At 35.9% G+C, this 19,050-nt stretch overlaps 1 protein-coding gene and 1 pseudogene across 1 annotated transcript in view; one reads left to right on the forward strand and one right to left on the reverse strand.

Moving 5' to 3' along the window:
• ADGRV1 (adhesion G protein-coupled receptor V1) overlaps positions 1-19,050 on the reverse strand; it is a 518,581-nt gene that overhangs the window by 311,972 nt on the left and 187,559 nt on the right. Inside the window, exons 71-76 of the mRNA XM_038532347.1 lie at positions 16,712-16,855; positions 13,798-13,972; positions 12,858-12,993; positions 9,827-10,935; positions 5,998-6,115; positions 4,959-5,130 (exon numbers count right to left, since the gene is read on the reverse strand). Of these exons, the coding sequence (XP_038388275.1) occupies positions 4,959-5,130; positions 5,998-6,115; positions 9,827-10,935; positions 12,858-12,993; positions 13,798-13,972; positions 16,712-16,855 (1,854 nt within the window). The remainder of the gene's footprint in view (positions 1-4,958; positions 5,131-5,997; positions 6,116-9,826; positions 10,936-12,857; positions 12,994-13,797; positions 13,973-16,711; positions 16,856-19,050) is intronic.
• Positions 7,197-7,371, forward strand: LOC119871377 (annotated as a pseudogene).

Here is a 19,050-nt window from a genome sequence, read left to right on the forward strand (position 1 = left end):
GCTAAGTAACCTGTCGCATGTCACTCAGCTAACTAGCAGAAGAGCTAAGATTTGAACTAAGTCTTCTATCATCAGAGTCCAAGCTCTTACCACCACTTTCCTGAATAAGTTCAGGATCCTTGAAGCCCTTACTTTATTTAAAAATGAAGAGATGGTTCTTAGGTCAGCTGGGACCTCCAAATAATCTCTCAAAGCCTACTATGAAAGGACATGGCCATGGAACCAGTCTCATTTATATCTCTAAGTATCAGTTTATCAGACATAAAAGAATTTAAAACATCATAAAGTGATGTTTCCTTCTAGTCACAAAATGTGAGGTGTTAAAATGCATATTAAAAGCTTACAATACATTTGTGAAAAATATTTTTCATTCTTCTAGGACTATAACCTTCTTCCTTCTTTAAAAATTTCCTCTTACTGAATGTATATTACTCTTACCTGTACTTTGCCTTTTTTTTTTATGTATAGGTAAAGATACTGAAAGAGAAGTTGCATTTTAATCTTATTTAAAGGGAGTGTCTACTTGCAGGAGGCAGAGAGAAAAATAAAGAGCTAATCAGAGATGGTCCTAGAGAAGCTGAAAGGAAGGGAAAAATAGGCTGGGTAGAGTTGTGGATGGGAGAAGAGACTGCTTCCTCTGAACTTGCCCTACGGGCAGGAGATACCAAAAGAAGCCCTAGATACTAAAGATACTATCATTATGGATTAAGAGAATGTGGTGGGAAGTATGTAGGATGCTAACTGTAGGATATGCACATATCCTTTTTCCTAACTAGGGAAATGCTGCTAAACCTATATCTAAGCGGTTTCAGTTAGGTAAGAAAAAGAATTAGGTTTTACCTCTTATTTCTCTTTCTAATATAATGCTCAAATCATAGAGTTGAGTTTTCTTCTGCATTCTGAGAAGCAGCTAATTTTCAAAGCATTTTGCTCTCATTGCCTTCCCAGCTATTAAAAGACAAAGTACAGGAATGCCTGGGTGGCTCAGTGGTTGAGCGTCTGCCTTTGGTTCAGGTCGTGATCCCAGGGGTCCTGGGATCGAATCCCATAAGGGGCTACCCAGAGGGAGACTGCATTTCCCCCGGTCTCTGACATTTCCACTGCATGAAAATCATTTTTATCTCTAAATACAAACTAGTCTCACCTTACTAGAACCGAGTCAGCAAAAGGCTAATAAAGACATTTATTTAAACAGCAATATAGAACTGAATTGACTTTGATCTCAAAACTTCTTTTTTCTTACAATTATAAGGTTGACAACAGTGTCTGAGAGAGATATTTTAAGTCTAGTGAGATCCATCCAAGATTCTAATTCATCAAAAATCCTTTTTGTGATAAAATGCACAACAGAATTAATGCACAATATATAAAATAATAAATAAAATGCACAATAGAATTGTCAATAACTCCAAATATGCAACATATATTTGTTGTGTTGGAGAAAGATGATGGGAGGAATGTAAAGATGAATAAAAACCATGTTCTAATGGAGTACCAGGAGTACCTGGGTGGCTCAGTTGGTAAAGTGTCCAACTCTTGATTATGGCTCAGATCATGACCTCAGTTTTCTGAGATAGAGTCCCACACTGGGCTCGGCACTGAGCGTGGTGCCTGCTTAAGATTCTCTCTCTCTCACCCTCTGCCCCTCTCCTTCTCATGCTCGCTCTCTCTTTCACAGAAAAAAAAAAAAAAAAAGAATTCCAACTGGAGATATAAGGGGAGGCATGATGGAGGAAGTGGCATTTTGATTAGTCCCTAAGAGAAAGTTAGAAAACATGAGGTTGTTGGGGGTTGAAGTCACAAAATCATTTGAAAAATGCCTAGAGGAGGACTTAAATGTTTTCAAGTAGAATAACATCATCAAATGTTTTGAATACTGAAATTTCAGTGCAATAGAAAAGTATTAGCAGCTAATGAAATTACTTCTCAAGAAAAGTAAAATATGCTAAAGATAGCATGTTAAATTAGAAAAAATCAGTGGGAATTTAATATTTTAAAAATTTATTTCCTAGCTCTATCACTACCAAGGTGATCTATAGCACCAGCACCTTTGCCAACCATCAACTTCTATGCCTATCTAGAGCATATATTTAGATTTCTAAAACTGTTTCTGGTGAAAGAAATCAATTCCTTGGACAGTAATTGATTGATGTCTTAAGAAAAATCAGTATGGCTATGGAACATATATGTTATTGCTATAAAGCAAAAATACTTCCAGAGAGTTTTAAAGTAATATGAAAAGACAAAAGATCACCTTAATAGGGCTTTCAGTGGCCATGCCATGGCTATTTGAGTAGGAAAAAGAAAGCTATTCAGTAAATAATTAAAATTAATTGATAGTCCTAGATGATATGATGCTAAAAAAATTAAGTCAGACGGAGAAAGACAAATACCCTATTATGTCATCACTTGTATGTGGAATCTAAAAAACAAAACAAATGAATAAACAAACAAACAAAAAACAGAAACAGACCCATAAATACAGAGAACAACCTGGTGGTTGCCAGAGAGGCAGAGGTGGGGGGATGTGCAAAATGGGTGGAGAAGTGGGAGATACAGGCTTCCAGTTATGGAATGAACAAGTCACAGGGATGAATGACACAGCCTAAGGAATATAGTCAATGATACCGTAATAACATTATATGATGCTATACTTGTTATACTATAGCTATGACGCTATAGTAAAACATATAGACTTGTTGAATCACTATGTTGTACACTTGAAACTAATGTAGCATTGTGTGTCAATAAAAAATAAAAATTTTTTAACTGAAAAAATTAGTTGAATTTGAGTCTATAATGGTACTTAAAGGAGAAAAGTTATGGTAGTGCATAAAAAAGTCGTTATAATGAAAACTGTAAATACAATAGTATGTACTTAATATTTTATTAATATTAATGTGAAGAAGAGTGCTAACTAACATGATTATGCATTCATTTATTAAAGAACAAAAAACATTCTTTTTATATGTAAGTAGGAAGGAGCTAACAAAAAAATTGTGAGTAAAATAATAATTCCTAGAAAGGTAAGAACTGTACCAAGAATAAATTACTATGACCTATGAAACACATAGGAATGAAGAGGAAAACAAGTCAGAAGTGAAAGAATGCTGGTAGCTGCACGCAAGTTGAAAGATTACACAACCGCATGTTCCAGTGTCATAGAAGAGATGAGCTAAAAGAGGTGTACTAAGAACACAGATTTGTTATCTTATCTTTTACACGATGAAGCATCTAGATTGCCTTCCCAAATATAACAAGATACTAGCAAGGCAGGTGTATATTTCTAATACCTCTAGTAGGCCAGCTCCCTGTTCTAAAGTAATAGGGCAATGGTTAATATAAAGCTGACACAGCAAAGTTCAAAGAACAAATTATATTAAAAAAAAAGAAGAACAAATCATTCTAGAGAAAACACATGGTGCTTAAAAATATAAATCAACCTGTAAGTCATAAACTTGAAAAAAAAATGATATAACAAGTGAAGTCCTAAGATAGATCCCAACCAGATAACCAGCAATTTTCATTTGAAATGACTTTAGACAAGAACCAAGACACATAACCCAAACAAAGAACAAAGTAGTGACAACCAAGACTATGCAACCTTCTGAAATATGTATTATTTCTCTTTTGGAACCAATAAAATTATTTTAATTCTAGGGAGGTATGAAAATAAGTATTACTGTAACCTTAGAGAAGATCAATATAACTGGTAGAGTAATCCTCAGAAAGTGAAAAAATAAGTAGGAAAAAAAAGTAAATTTACAATGTTGTTATTTAGAATGGATTTATGCATAATTATATGTTTTGAATTAATTGCATTTGTGCCTGCTTTTTCTGCTATTTAAAGAGTCTGGCATGATTAATGAGCACACATGATACGATAAGCGCTGGGTATTATGTAAGACTGATGAATCACTGAACTGTACCTCTGAAGCTAATAATACATTATGTTAATTAATTGAATTTTTGAATTTAAGTTTAAAAATTTTAAATATAAATAAATATATATATATATATATATCCATGATACCACTACTAGAACTAAGAAGATAACTAATAAATCCTTAATGCCATTAATAAATAAAGTATCTGGCATGGACAAAGAAAACATGGTACCTTTGAAAAAACATAATATTATGGCTAGTTTCTGTATTAAATATTTGAGCTTAATAAATTAAGTAGCAAAGAAAAAATACCATTGAGTGCTTCCTTAGGCATTAGATTGTCACATTAAAGAAAAAGGTCTCACACATTACTAAATGACTAGCTCCGGTAAGTCATCAGTGACTAATACCACATGAATAATGCAGATTCCCATGGAAAGACAGGAGTATGCTTATCCTCCTAAGTTCCATGTGCAATATAAATGCATAGACAATTTATCTAAACACTCACCAAGCATGGCCTCAGTTCTTTTTTTGGTAGATCAAAACTGAACTCTCTAACTATATATGAATAAAGAATGAGACAACTTTCATTCTATGGATGAAGTCTACAGATAGAGTATGATTTGGCTAGAAATGGGTACAATAAGAACATACCATTAAACATTCAGAGAAACCTGAGATTTTTTTTTCCAGAGATATTAATCTGGCTGAAAATAACTTAAGAATCATTCACCCCATGAGCACGTGGTACAGGAAGAGTCTTGCAAATGACAAGAAACAGAAATGGAGAAAACTGATAGGTTTTTTTTTTATCATTATTGAGATATAACTGGCATATAACACTACTTTTAACTGTGCAACTGATGAGCTTACTAAAAAATTCACAATGTAATAATTTGTAAGTCTTAAATTTATTATCCAGAGAAGAAATTCAGATATGATGGCTAGGCGAGACACAGAGAATCTCCATATAACCAATATGTAAATTTCAATAAAATGACTTTAAAATTACTAATTCCAAAAAAATTTAATTAGAAGTTGAAAATACAGTTCATTGTCATTTCTTACCTTCCCTGGTTTGAGCTCAATGGTGATCATGCATTTTGTTTGACCCACTGTACACGTTGTGGCCCCTGACACAGACAGAAGTTCATCCATCAGGTCCACACCATCTTTTTTGAGCATGGTGGCAGTTTTATTAAATGTGACTTGCCAAAAGACCTTGACATCTTCAAAGGCCCTAGGAACAAAGCAAAACCTATGCAAATGTGTCTAATGCAGAATGTGTCGGCACTGTGCTTAACTGTACTTCTTCACCCAAAGCACAGCACTTCCTTGACCACTGATAATGCTGAAAATAACCAATTCTCCTCATTACAGTTAAGAAATTAATTAAGGCCAGCATTTATGTGGCATTCTTTGACCACACTGAGTTCAATACTGAGTATTTCTTAAACTACTATTTATCAAGAATGTAGAAACAAGAATACTTTTCTGCCTACTATGCCTATTGTGTACCAAGAATTTGATAATAAAAATTATAGAGTACCCCAGCCTTCAAGTAAACGCTCCTCATTTGTCAAGAATTCTTCTAAACACACTACTGCTAAAAATGGTTGTTATTATAAAAATAAAGGGCAAGAGATGACCTACATTTCCAGAGAACTTATACCCAAAATGGAAAAGATTTATATCCATGTACATGGGTGCACACCACATGCACATCTGTGATGAGCATTCAGAAGACGTGTGCTGTAGAGTATTAATTTGCAAGCAAAATTTTGGTGCTTCAAGTTTCCCTAATGTTGAACAGTTACATATGCAGCATGATCAGAGAATAGTAAATATGCTGAAGTGATGATCTATATAATCTGACATCCGTATGGTACTTCACAAACTACAAAATACTCATGGTGGCCCTAGGTTATACTCATTATCCAAGTATGTTAAACCATAGATAAAGAACTAGAGCATCTCAACACTGACATACCAAATTTCACATGACCTTCTATTAGCATTTCCTCTTGTCTCTAGCATTTTATGAATTTAAGATACTGTATATACACACACACAGGATGTTACATCTTTTACATATATATCAACATACCTGTTTGGTTGCCTTGTGACAGTAAGATAGAGTCTGCTCTTATTAGCTCCTTCACCCAGCTCCAGTCCACTCTGGGACTCCTGGCTGAATCCTATGATTCCATTGTGAAGATCACTCCCTGGGAAGAAAAATGGAGGGTTACAATACGCTTAAGTCTTTAAAAGATCTACAGTGCTTCACTAATATTTCCAGCTCAGATAGTATAAAAGTGAGAAATTCACAAGTGAGTAGGGCAAGTTACGATTTTTAAAGATCTATACTAAAAATAGAGTGGAAGTGAAATTATAATATCAAGGTAGCCAACTTTGAGAACATTAGGCTAGGAGAAAGAAAACATCAAATCCTATTTTCCCACAATGACATATATGCTCATCTCTCTCTTATGAGACTATTTTATATTTGATAGTCCTTCACGTTTTACACACGCTTACTGTTTGAAGTTAGTATATCCTACCAGAGTACAAATGTTTTTATTTACTGCTATCTCCTCAGTATCAAGAGCAGTGCCCAGCATATTATAAGTGTTTCATGAATACTGACTGAATAATGAATTCTATTTAACTGATTTACCTTCCTATAAGAGCATTTATGTTACACATTATTTGCCCCAGGGAAAAACAGAATAATCATTGAGCTCCTAAGTGTTTCTTTTTTTTTTTTCTTCTAAGTGTTTCTTAGTAAAAGAAACATTTGAGTTACATGCACCATCACACTACCAATCATGTTTAAACTGGAACAAACCTACTGCCCACACTACACTGATCTAGTCAGTCCAAATCTTTGGCAGCTCATAAATTAGCTTCTCAGACTAGAGAAATGCCAGTAAACAGTTCCTGCGGCTTCTGGTATCTTGGTGGCCCAGTTTTGCAAAGTGATCCTACAAGCAATAAGTCCAAAGCTATAAACTTCAAAAACCACTTGCACCCATCATCTCAAAACCTAACTGCTAAGGTTCTGACAGAAACTCTGAAGTTAGGGGTCAGGATAAGGAAACAGAAAAACCATCTAAGGGTCCCGATGGCAGAGAGCCAGTAGTCACCAGGGCCTGCTCTGTGGGTCTGAACTTTGAGTAAATGTGGAACCTATGAATTACGGACATGCATGTGATGAACCACTTTGGCCTGGAGTCTCATGTGGGCCTTGTTGCAGCCAGAGTGCCAATCATCATCCTCACCCACTAATCACTAGGATCACTTCTTAGCTTTGCGCAGTGGCAGTATTGTAGCTAATGAGGTTTATCAGAGGCGCGATTATTGCTAATTGAAAACTACAATCACTTCTTAGCCCTGCATCAGAACCTGCCATCAACTTTTTCCTTCTGCAGCAATTGTTTCCTTGTCATTTTTGTGGGAATTTGATCTCTCCAAACAGGAGGTTAAAACTTCTCACAAGCATAAGCAGTTTCTTTTCCGTGTAGTAGCATTCAGCTTGGTTCTGTTGAACATAATACCTCCCTTACCACATCTATAATAATAAATTTGATGTCAAGTTTCTAGTAAGATGAATCAAGATTTCTAATGTGCTAATGATCAAACCTAAAACTAAACTATTTTTTCCTGATATTATTTTGAAAGTTAGTTCTAAAATCTAAATGTGAAAAGACTATGAAGATTAGCTACAAATAAGAGAAATGGGAAAAATTAATGATGTGGTTAAGAGGGAAATACTAAATACTACGTTAAAAATCCAGGAGACCAGCAGCCCTGGTGGCGCAGCGGTTTAGTGCCGCCTGCAGCCTGGGGTGTGATCCTGGAGACCCAGGATAGAGTCCCACGTCAGGCTCCCTGCATGCCTCTCCCTCTGCCTGTGTTTCTGCCTCTCTGTGTGTGTCTCTATGAATAAATAAATAAAATCTAAAAAAATCCAGGAGAGGAGAAGACAAATAAATAAGGAAACTTGGTGTATATGACCATGCAAATGTCATCATATGACATTAAGAGGGAAGTATGAAGTCCATCATTCGTCATCTGTGTGTCATCGATGTACCTTATGTAGGGAAGGTAAATATTAGAGTACCTACCTCATCAAGGCTCAAACTACTGACTATTTGCCTGGTGATTTAGACTTGGGGATGATATACGGGAAGGTTCTAGTATGCCACATTGGGATGATATTGGCATGCCCCATTGGTATGCATTGGTATTGGTATGCCATACTTACACTTTCATTCCAATTGGCAAACAGCTGCTTTCCTGAGCGGTCAAAGAACCCTCTGCTATCACCATAACCAGGACTACAAGGTCTCCCCACAATCCAATAACAAATGGGTAATGCTCAGGATAGCAAGGAGCCTCCAGCAATCATTTTGACTGGTCTGTGCCTCTGCCAAAACAGATGCTAAACATTCTGAGTGTCATCCCCTTGTTGAATTCAAGTAACTACAATTAAATATCTATGCCCATGGAATGGGGAAGGAGATTGTTGAGTGTCAAAATAATTTTAATAGAAAAATATAGGTGGTATTTAGCTAATGTGAATCAAAATCAGTAGATAACTTGGAGAATAGAATTAGAGTTTACAATACTCAATAAACTGGAGGAAAAGGAACAAATAACAATTCTGACTGGTATAAATTTGTTGGATAATATAAATGCAATGATGCTCGATATAAATGGAAGTTACACAATTGCAAAACTGTGATTGAATTATTACTGAATGGCTGAATAAAATGAAAATTCTAGGAGAAGGCATCAAATCCTAAAAGTAGACCATAAAGATGTTTATTCTAAAATTTTCCTTTTATAAAAGAGAAACATAAAGAGGAGACACTAAATGATTTCATCAAGTCTCGCAATTAATGGTTGATCTGGGCCATAAATAAAGGCTTCATGACATTTTGTTTTCTTTCCACTACATTATTTTATCATGGTGTCATCTGAAACTTTTAAGCACTATATAAAATTCACAAATGCTTATAAACGAAGAACAGAGCAGGGGAGCCTGGGTGGCTCAGCGGTTGAGCATCTGCTTTCAACTCAGGGCGTGATCCCAGGGTCCTGGGATCGAGTCCCGCATCAGGTTCCCCACAGGGAGCCTGCTTCTCCCTTTGCCTGTGTCTCTGCCTCTCTCTGTCTCTCATGAATAAATAAATAAATAATTTAAAAAAAATAAATAATTTTTTAAAAAGAGCAAAGTAGGTAAGAATCATAAGATGGCCTTGTCAATACTCTAGGGAACTGACAAGCTGAGCTAAACCATGTTAAGAAATATAGAATGGTTTCAGAGAAAAACTAAAAATTATCACTGGAATATTTTATAAGATACACAAGGAACTCTTTAAAAACTCATTGAAATTTTAAGTGATTGCAATATATACACCCAAGAGTAAAAAGTTATATAAACCAACACTGGTTCAAAGGGAGACCTAAAGAAAATGGTTTTAATCTACTCCCCAACATAAAGGAAGAATTTCCTAATAATGAGACTTAGATTTTGGGATAGATTGTTGAAAGTGGTTTGGAAATTCAGAATGAGGTTTCACAACAGGATAGGCAATCATACATTTCGATAACTAAATATTTTCCAGAGGAAGAATATGGACTTAAGCATTTTTAAGGTTTTCCCTATATTGTGAAAGTATAAATTTTATAGATTGTTTAACTGGCTCTGAGTTAAGTGACATTTACAGTGCATTAAATTCTAGCTTGGTGCCTCAGAGCAATATCATGAGTTCATGTTATGGGTCTGTGCCACAAAAAACAATGTTTTAATAAATAACTAGGAGTGATTCAGGTAATTCAGGCTCTCAAATTAAATTTAAAACAGAATAATATTATTACAGATTCTGTAGCACGAACACATTTTTACCTCCATTACTCTAGAGCTATACCTGTAATAACAACCCTGGCAAAAGCTGCAAATCCATGGTCATCCTTCCCCTTCACGATCTGTGCGCCACCTTGAGGGTCTGTGAGAAACAGGTAGAAGAATTCTTGCCCCTCAGGCTCATCATCATCCACAATATGAACCAATACTTTACGTTCTCTTTCTCCATCTACAAACTTAAGGGTAAGAGTTTGTTCTTCAAAATCTTCTTCTTCAGTTGCCCACGTTAGGTTGGAAATTCCATCGACATCATGCAAGGGCAACACATTTGTTTCCTTCTGAGCAGATCTTTCACCGAAAGTTTTAACTGTTATACTGACATTGCCAGTAGACCCACCAGTTCTTCGGATAAGAATTTCTGCAGTATTAAATGTACCATTTTCCGCCTCTTCTCCAACATAAACAATAGGTGGCCCAAGACTAAATGTCCCATGGATGGAAACATTTGCAGTCAGAAGGGCCACATCAGGCTTCTCAGACAAGGTAGATGTATCAGGAATGGTGACAAGTTTCTCAGGGATGGCAGATACACCGGTGGCCTCGGTAATGATGGCAACCATTTCGGTGGGCTGTGGAACAGCTGTCATCTTGACTGTGTCAGGATACATGGTTGAGAAGTCAGTTTCTACAGGAATGAGAGCTGTGTCAACTGCTACAGCCACAGTTGTCTTAGGGAAAGAAATACCCATTCCTGCCGGGTCATCATGATCCAAAATTGTGATCAATGCTACGCTGAAATCTAGATTCAGGCGTGGCCTCCAACTGGCATCAAACCTTTTCAATGCTTTAAATTCGACTAAAGTTAGATTAATGTAAAAAATTTCTTCTTCCTCGGGAAGCTGGTCATTAATAATGATTATTTCAAAATCAACCTCAGGTTGAAATTTTTGAAAGAGTAGTTCCCCATTCTGAACAGGCTCAAAGTCTTCCATGGGCTTTGCACTTCCTGCAACTGTCTGATAGGAAACTTTAACAAGATCACCATGGAACCCAAATAGTCTTTGGACATATAATCTGATCATCTCTGTATCCTCTGACACCATGACATTTCTAGAACTAGGGGAAAATTGAAAGACTCCCATTGGTTCAATTTCAGCAAAGGTGAAACCTGATCTGGAAAAAAAAAAAAAAAAAACATGAAAGAAATGATAAAAAAAAAAAAACAACCCAGGAATACTATTGTAGAGATTCATTTGTCAGATATTTAAGGTGCTTCTCATGAGAATGTCTTGCCCTTTCAAATTCCCTAAAACCCCCTACTTACTTACTGATACATATACAAGAACACACGAAATTTAAGAATAGAAGCTGCAATTGTAGGTGACAAGCCCTGACAAGTTGTAGCACAGTGAAAAGCTTATAGGTCTCTAGTCACTTTCTCCAGTTTATCCCAAAGAAGCTCTCTCAAGAATCTGAAATATCAGGCTCTCTCTTATGATCAGTACACAGGGAGCCAAAAAAAATCAAGATCCTTGGATGTCAGCCAGAATTTCTTATCTACCAAATAGAAATAGTTGTCTATATTAGATGCAAAATCCTTGCTTCTTCCAGGTGACCAGTAATGGAAGTATTCTCTCACACAACTGTTGCTAAAGTTTTACATATGAATTTGAAGAAACATCCATGATTCAGTGATTTATCCTTAGCTTTTCCCTATGGAGTTTTGTTGGGAATTAATAGCTATGCCAGAGAGCTAATACAGGTGGCCCATCAACAGAATTCAGGCCACAGATGTATTTTCTTTGGCTGACAGGCTTTTTAAAATCTGTTTTTAATCAGCTTTTTTAATCTTTTAGGCAGGACACACCAGAGCCCATCACTCTCTAGTGTCAAGCATCCATCACTCAGCACATAGTATAGTGGCTAAGAGCTCAGGCAGTAGACCAGTGGCCTAGGTTCAAATCACAGTCCCAATCTTATTAACTATGTGATGCTATGTCTGCTATATATCTACCAGTGAGTTTCTTTTTCTCTAATGGGACTAATAATCGTAACCATGTCATATGGGTGTTGTGAAGAGTAACAGTAAACATATATATATGTATATACACATAAAATATATATAAGACACATGTAACAATATAAATTATATATGTACACATGAATTTTATATATATATCTACATATATATCTTTTATATTTTATCTATATCTATGTCTATATCTATCTATATCTATATCTATATCTATATCTATCTATATCTTAAAGGGATGTCTGGCCTAGGGTAAGTACCATAAAACTATTAACTATTGCTGTTGCTAAAGGCATTTAGATTTGTTACCCAGCAATACATTCTGTGGCCAAACATTTTTTTTTTTTTTTTGCCAAACATTTTTTAAATGGCATACTATAATCTAAACCCATCCCAGGTATGAGAAAAGTAAATTGCTTTTGGCTGGGACACATATATCTGCAAATATACTGATTTAAGTTAAACTCAGAAGAGCTACTGGTAAAGTCAGATTAATCCTGTAATGCCTATTCTTATTATTAATTGAAAATTAGGTATTTTTCAGAAAATTCTTAAAAGACAGAGTCTTTTAGTAATAGGTGACTTTGCCATCATGATTCTTACTGGAGATGTTACTCCAGACCAACACTACTGAGTGAGAGGTCAGAGAGAATGCTCTTCAAAGCAAACAATGTGGGATGCCTGGGTGGCTCAGTGGTTGGGCGTCTGCCTTCGGCCCAGGGTGTGGTCCCAGAGTCCCGGGATTGAGTCTCCCTGTGTAGATCCTGCTTCTCCCTCTGCCTGTGTCTCTGCCTCTCTCTCTCTCTCTCTGTCTCTCATGAATAAATAAATAAATAAATAAAATCTTAAAAAAAAAAAAAAAGCAAACAGTGGTGGTGACTCTATGAAACTTAGTCTCTCCCTCTGTGGCATCTTTGGCATGCAGGCCATGTGTTGCTCTACACTAAAACTGTTTTTGCATCTGCTTCAAGCAAAGTGATCCTTGTGTCTTCTTCTGTTTCAAGTGATAAATTCCAGATTATTCCTCAGAGACTTTGTTGGTTGAAACTCAAGTTGGTCTTACCGAAGTTGAGCCCCACCAGGGGCACTGCTCTGCACTCCTGAGAGGTGAATGACAAAGGCCTCTGGCTGACCAGGACTGGGAAATGTCCACAGTAGGACTCCTTTACTTTGTTCTCCATGGGAAAATGAAAGGCTCCCTGAAAGGGAATAGGAGAAGGGTATTATTTCTTACATTGGGATTCAACTCTTAAATATGTAGTAAAATACAGTCTTTTCCAAAATTTTATATCAGTCCACAAAAGGTTACACATTTAAAAAGTTGGGGAGGAGGGTAAGTAAACTTAAAGGAAGGCCTCTCCATCAAAATTTCACCTTCAATTTCTATCTATTTTGCACAGTAGTGGTCACATCATCTAACATTTGCATCTCATGGACACAGAGCTCATGGTATAATTAAAAAACAAAGAAGATGAAGCCACAGCCGCTCTATTGTCAGAAATATTCAGGTAAACATGTAACTGAATACAAAGGTATATCTTTTCAAATCATTGTATGGGCCCAAATAGGTTTTTAGAACTACTTTTAACAAACTCCTAGTATATCAACAGAGTAGTCTGCTTAGTGACCACTTTTTCCAAGTGACATATGAGTTTTTAATTTGACTGAATAAAGAGTCCCATTTTTACCAAGTAGACTGTGTGACTCAATCTCCTTCCTTTCTCATATAAGTTGGTTTCTGATTCAAGCATTTGTATATACCACCATTACTGCTTCTGAAATGCTCCCTTTGTTTTACTTGCCCCTCAGAGACTTTCCAGATTGAGTCCATTATCTAATCTCTGTTTCCAACTTTCGACTGGACTCTGATCACTAAAATATGGGAGCACTGTATTACAAAACAAGCAGTTTACTACCCAGAGTAAGGATGAGCCAAGAAAATTAGCGGCCGATCACACATCTATATGTTCTACAGGGTAGATCTTAGAAAAACTACAACTCACCTAGTTTTGGGGTCATGTTGCCAACAACAATGAATTCGGGGATTTCTAATCCAGGAGCATATCCAGCCACCCAGGCAACCATGAGAGAGCCATACGTGCCTCTCCTGGAAATCACAACTTGGCTTGTTCCTGCAGTGATGTCCAGGAGTGGAAAAGCAGTAGATTCAAATCCAACCTGAGGAAAAACATGCTTAGAATATTTGTTTCTCCTTAAAGCTTCTTGTTTTCTGAAGAGTGAGTTAAAAGCCAACTTTGTTTACATAACATATTTTCTTGTTTTAAAATAGATTAATTCATTTGGGGAATATAAAAAATAGTGAAAGGGAATAAACAGGAAAGGAGAAAAAATGAGTGGGAAATGTCAGAAAGGGAGACAGAACATGAGAGACTCCTAACTCTGGGAAATGAACAAGGGGTGGTGGAAAGAGAGGTGGGCGGGGGGTGAGGGTGACGGGGTGACGGGCACTGAGGGGGGCACTTGATGGGATGAGCAGTGGGTGTTATGCTAAATGTTGGCAAATTGAACTCTAATAAAAAAAATAGATTCAATTATGAAATGACATCTGAGACTTGGAAATTTATCCCTTTTAAAAATTCTGATTATAGTTTATATCTTTTTTTATCAAAATGTAATCCTTTGAATTTATAATATCCAAAAAGAGATAAATGCAATTATGGTTATATAAAAGCAAAAGATTAAAAATGGCATTTTATTTTATTTTATTTTATTTTATTTTTTTATTTTTTTTTAAATGGCATTTTAATATGACTTGTTTGTGGGTTTTTATAGAACCTGGTTTATCTGTAACTGAAATCTGACTTCTTTCTAAGATATGATAATAAAATCTTCATTTATAAAATAAGCACCATGAACTAGATTTTCTATTATGGTTCTTTTCAGCTCTTTGATTCAGTTTAATTTTTTTTTTTTTTTTTTGGAGGATCAGCAACATCCAAAGATTTTTTAAAAATAAACACCTTTTTATCCATATCAAGTAAGATTTTGTTTTAAGGGTAACTTTCTCAGGGAACCCTGTGATTTATAAATGATTTATAGATAAAATAAGTTCTGGCCAATGAGTAAAAATAAAACTAGATTCCTGGTTTCATATTGTGACTTGCATAACTCAGTTTACCTCTTTTGGTCCTAATATCTATAATTTGGGATACCATATGACTGACGGTTCTATATTAAGACTAGATTTCCCATTTCTTTTTTTAGCTTTTCTTTTTTTTCTTTCTTTTTTTCTAGAAAGAGGGAGAAAAGAGGGAGAAAGGGAAAGAGGAGGAGGGGCAGAGGGAGATGGAGAGAACCTTAAGCAGGCTCCATGTGGGGTCAGATCCCACAACTCTGAATTCATGACCTAAGCCGAAATCAAGAGTTGAATGCTTAAACGACTGAACCACCCAGGTGCCCCTCATTTTCTCCATTTTAAATTGGAATGGAAAGTAGCAGAAAAGTGAAGATAGCTTCTGGAGTGACAGACAGGAAAAAAAAAAGAAAAGAAATACAAAAACGAAACTTCAACCTGAAACCAGTCTAGATTCCCTACTACAGTGAGGCTTCTTCTTATCAATTGTCTGAACCTTTGGCATATCTAAGATAATTCTTGATACATGGCTAGAGGCTGTTTGAAGTGTCCTAGCTACATCTCTCTCTCTCTCTCTCTCTCTCTCTCACATACACACACACACACACACACACACACACACACACACACAAATACTGGTAAGGAGTACAGAGCATCCACCAAGGAAAGGAATACATCATGACTGGACCCAATCTTTCCCTTTGCGGTGATACATGTGATCATGTGCATGGACAAAGAGTAAGGAATATTTTGCTATCCCGAATGAACGGTTCATGTTGAAAGGAATCTTTTTTTATAATGATTTATATATGAGTGAAAAGAAGACAGCAAAACTTCAAAATATTACTAAGTTCTATTCCTCCATTCCCTCTTGAACAGATGAGATGCAGAAGAAAGAAAACTCACTATTCTCAGTTATTTTTAACGCTGATGAGTTCCATTCAGGGAGCAAAGCAAATCCATTCCCTGTGGAGAAGCAGCCCAGAAGGGAGTTTCTGAAGAGCATACCGTTAACGGTCAAAGCTCCTATTACACAAGATTCTGGCCAGACCTGGCTATCATTTACGCAGACTACACATCCACATACTGGACTAGGCCTGCCTTAAGCTGAAGGAGCTCCCATCTGAAAGAACATGATGCAATGTTAACTCATCATGGTCTCAAAAATACACACATTACCATGAGACAGAAACAACAGCCCTGTCTTGCTCCCATTTTGACAGAAACGGCCTACAGAGGAAGTAAAGCCCTTAAGTTATTCTTTGTTCTTTTGTGAACTTATGAAATGATTAGGAAACAATCTTTCCCACATTGAACTCTGGTGGAAGATTCAAACATTTAGGGGCAATCATGTCACAGGATTTCATCACTAGCATTTATCTCCACCAACACAAACTTACCATGGTAAAAAGAGTCTCAAAAATGAAAGACAAATAATCACAATATTAATAAATGAAAAAATCTGGAACATTAACTGATGTTTTGTTCTAATTTTAATTATTTAGCATAAAATACCTCAATATTAAATATTCAATATAAACAACCTAAAAAAAACCCTGGAGATTTTGATTCTAAGTGACCATTATTTTAAAAATTCTTATATTCAGACACCATGGGACAGAAAATTTCTAAATCTTCAAAAATGAAAATGTCAAAAATTGGCAAATTATTTTCATATAATGTATTCATAATGTCTACTTTTGATATTGATTTAAGGAAATAGTAATTTTGAGAAATTTTAGGTCTAAGAATCTTTTTAGTCCTTGCTGTGAAAAGCTGCCCTCTAGTGGTTCCTGGATGGTCCCACACTGAGGACCAATTACCTGAGAATTGGCGGCTTTCTCAGGGACAGGAAGGACAGCAGATTTTGCTTCCTGGAGAATTTTTGGCATGCTGTAGAAACGTCCACTGACAAGCATCGCAGTCACCAGCTGCAAGGTGAAATTAGAGCCCAGGGATAGGAAGACCTATAAACAAACAATATCAATGACATTTTTAGTAGTAAAAAAAAATAATTTTCAGAGAAAAATACTGACATTTGATGTGAGTCATTAGCGCACTGCCTCAGGGTACTTTTGTACAGTTTCATCAATATATGCCTTTCCCCTCAGGTTATAAAAACAAATCAGCAGTATGAAGACCGTGGGGTGATGAGTGATAGAACCTAAAAACCACAAATTTGCAAATCCTCCATGTGTCCCCAAAGGCCTTGAGAATGATGAGAATCACAGAAGCAGTGTTAGTAATAGAATCATGTACTATAGGAATGAAAGAGCTCACTGGGGGATAGAGTCAGGTCCTAAAATCAGCAAAACTCACTTTTTTCTTCATTGGGAGTAACTAAATACTCCAATGAGATTTACTCAAAATGGATAACGATTCAGGTAACTGATACCTTTGAATATTTTGGATAAGTAAAAATTACTAACAAAAGAGATTACCAATTTTTTAAGTTTTCAAATCTAACTCAATAATTTAAAAATTAATGTTACCCTAACTTTTTTTGAAATTGAAAAAATATATTCCCATAGAAACATTGTTATAGATAATGGATAATCCCCCAATTTATCCCATAACCTGGATAATACTAACAACACTATACATCTTTATTAAACATAAAAATAACCATTTTTGTGGAGTCTGTTCTTCTTTTATTATTTTTAAAGATTTTATTTATTTATTCATGAGAGACACAGAAAGAGAGTCAGAGACTCAGGCAAAGGGAGAAGCAGGCTCCTCACAGGGAGCCCAATGCGGGACTCAATCCCGGAATCCCAGGATCACGCCCTGAGCTGAAGGCAGATGCTCAACTGCTGAGCTACCCAGGAGTCCCTCTGTTCTTCTTTTAAATATAATGTACTTAAACATACACCAAAGCCCTCCAAATGTACAAAATATGTACTGTAATAGTTTCAAATGTTTTGTAACACGAGGACAACAGGTGTTTCATTCATTCAATCAATCTTCATTTTTGCAAAGTGACATTCACTGAACATGACTCACAGATCAAGTGCTAAGGAAACAGAAATAAATCAGTGTCCTCACTTCAAATATGTGCCTTCCACGTGTCCTCTAGAGCTACCCTTCGCCCATGCAGTTCACTAACTGGGCTGCTAAGGTGTGACATGTGCATAAATCAAGGGGAGGATTCTTTCCGTAGTTCCCTTTTTCCTTCATGCTCCAGATATACTGCATTGCTCTTTGAAGACTGAGATATTAGTAAGAAGGAAAAAAATATCTGTGTAACTTTTGACTCCCCCAAAACTTAACTACTAATAGCGTACCACTGATCAGAAGCCTATAACACAGTTGATTAACACATATTTTAGAAGTTTTTTTTAATGTTACTGTATTCTTACAATAAAGTAAGTCAGAGAAAAGAAAATGTTATTTAAAAAATCATAAGGAAGGGAAAATACATTTATAGTGCTGTCCTGCATTTGCCAAAACAAACCCACATGTAAAAGTGAATCTGCACAGTTCAACCTGCGTTGCTCCAAGGTTAACTGTATACCATTCAGCTTTGAAAAGGAAATAATTAGAGGATTAGCATCCTTCAAAATGGTCCAGGCACCATTCACTACAGGACATGGTCTGAGAGTTAGGCAGATCAAGGGTTTTAGTCCCTCTAGTATATACATCACATATTTTGGTTTTCCCATATGCAACATGATAATAGTTTTATACTATTCACATCACATCGCTTACTAAAGTAACAGAATAATCAGATCTTCACTGTAGCATGTCTTATGGTCAAATGAAATCTCACTATAGAATAATACAAAGTTATTCCTAGAGAAGCTAAAGGAATGTCCTCTGCTATTCATTAACAGTTTTAAATTTCTGAATGCATTCAGAGGGGAATGTTAGATAGATATATATGGGAAAATGTTTCAAGGTACATAATTCAAGCACACTGCATTTTTTTAAAAACTCTAATTTGTAAATGAGACTTAATACAATCATATTCTGGCTAAATTAATCTTTTATTTCCCCAGTTTTGCAGTCTTTTATTTCCCCAGTTTTGCAATCTTTATTCCAGCCTTGAAAATTTTCAGAAATAGGAAATGGAGGTTAGAAATTAATCAACAGGGTCAGGGCATTGAGTCAATTTTCAAAAGAATACAGAGTTATAGGCATAAGTAATACATAAGAGCCTGAT

Source organism: Canis lupus, chromosome 3, assembly GCF_011100685.1.
Source record: "Canis lupus familiaris isolate Mischka breed German Shepherd chromosome 3, alternate assembly UU_Cfam_GSD_1.0, whole genome shotgun sequence".
NCBI classification, from domain to species: Eukaryota; Metazoa; Chordata; class Mammalia; order Carnivora; family Canidae; genus Canis; species Canis lupus.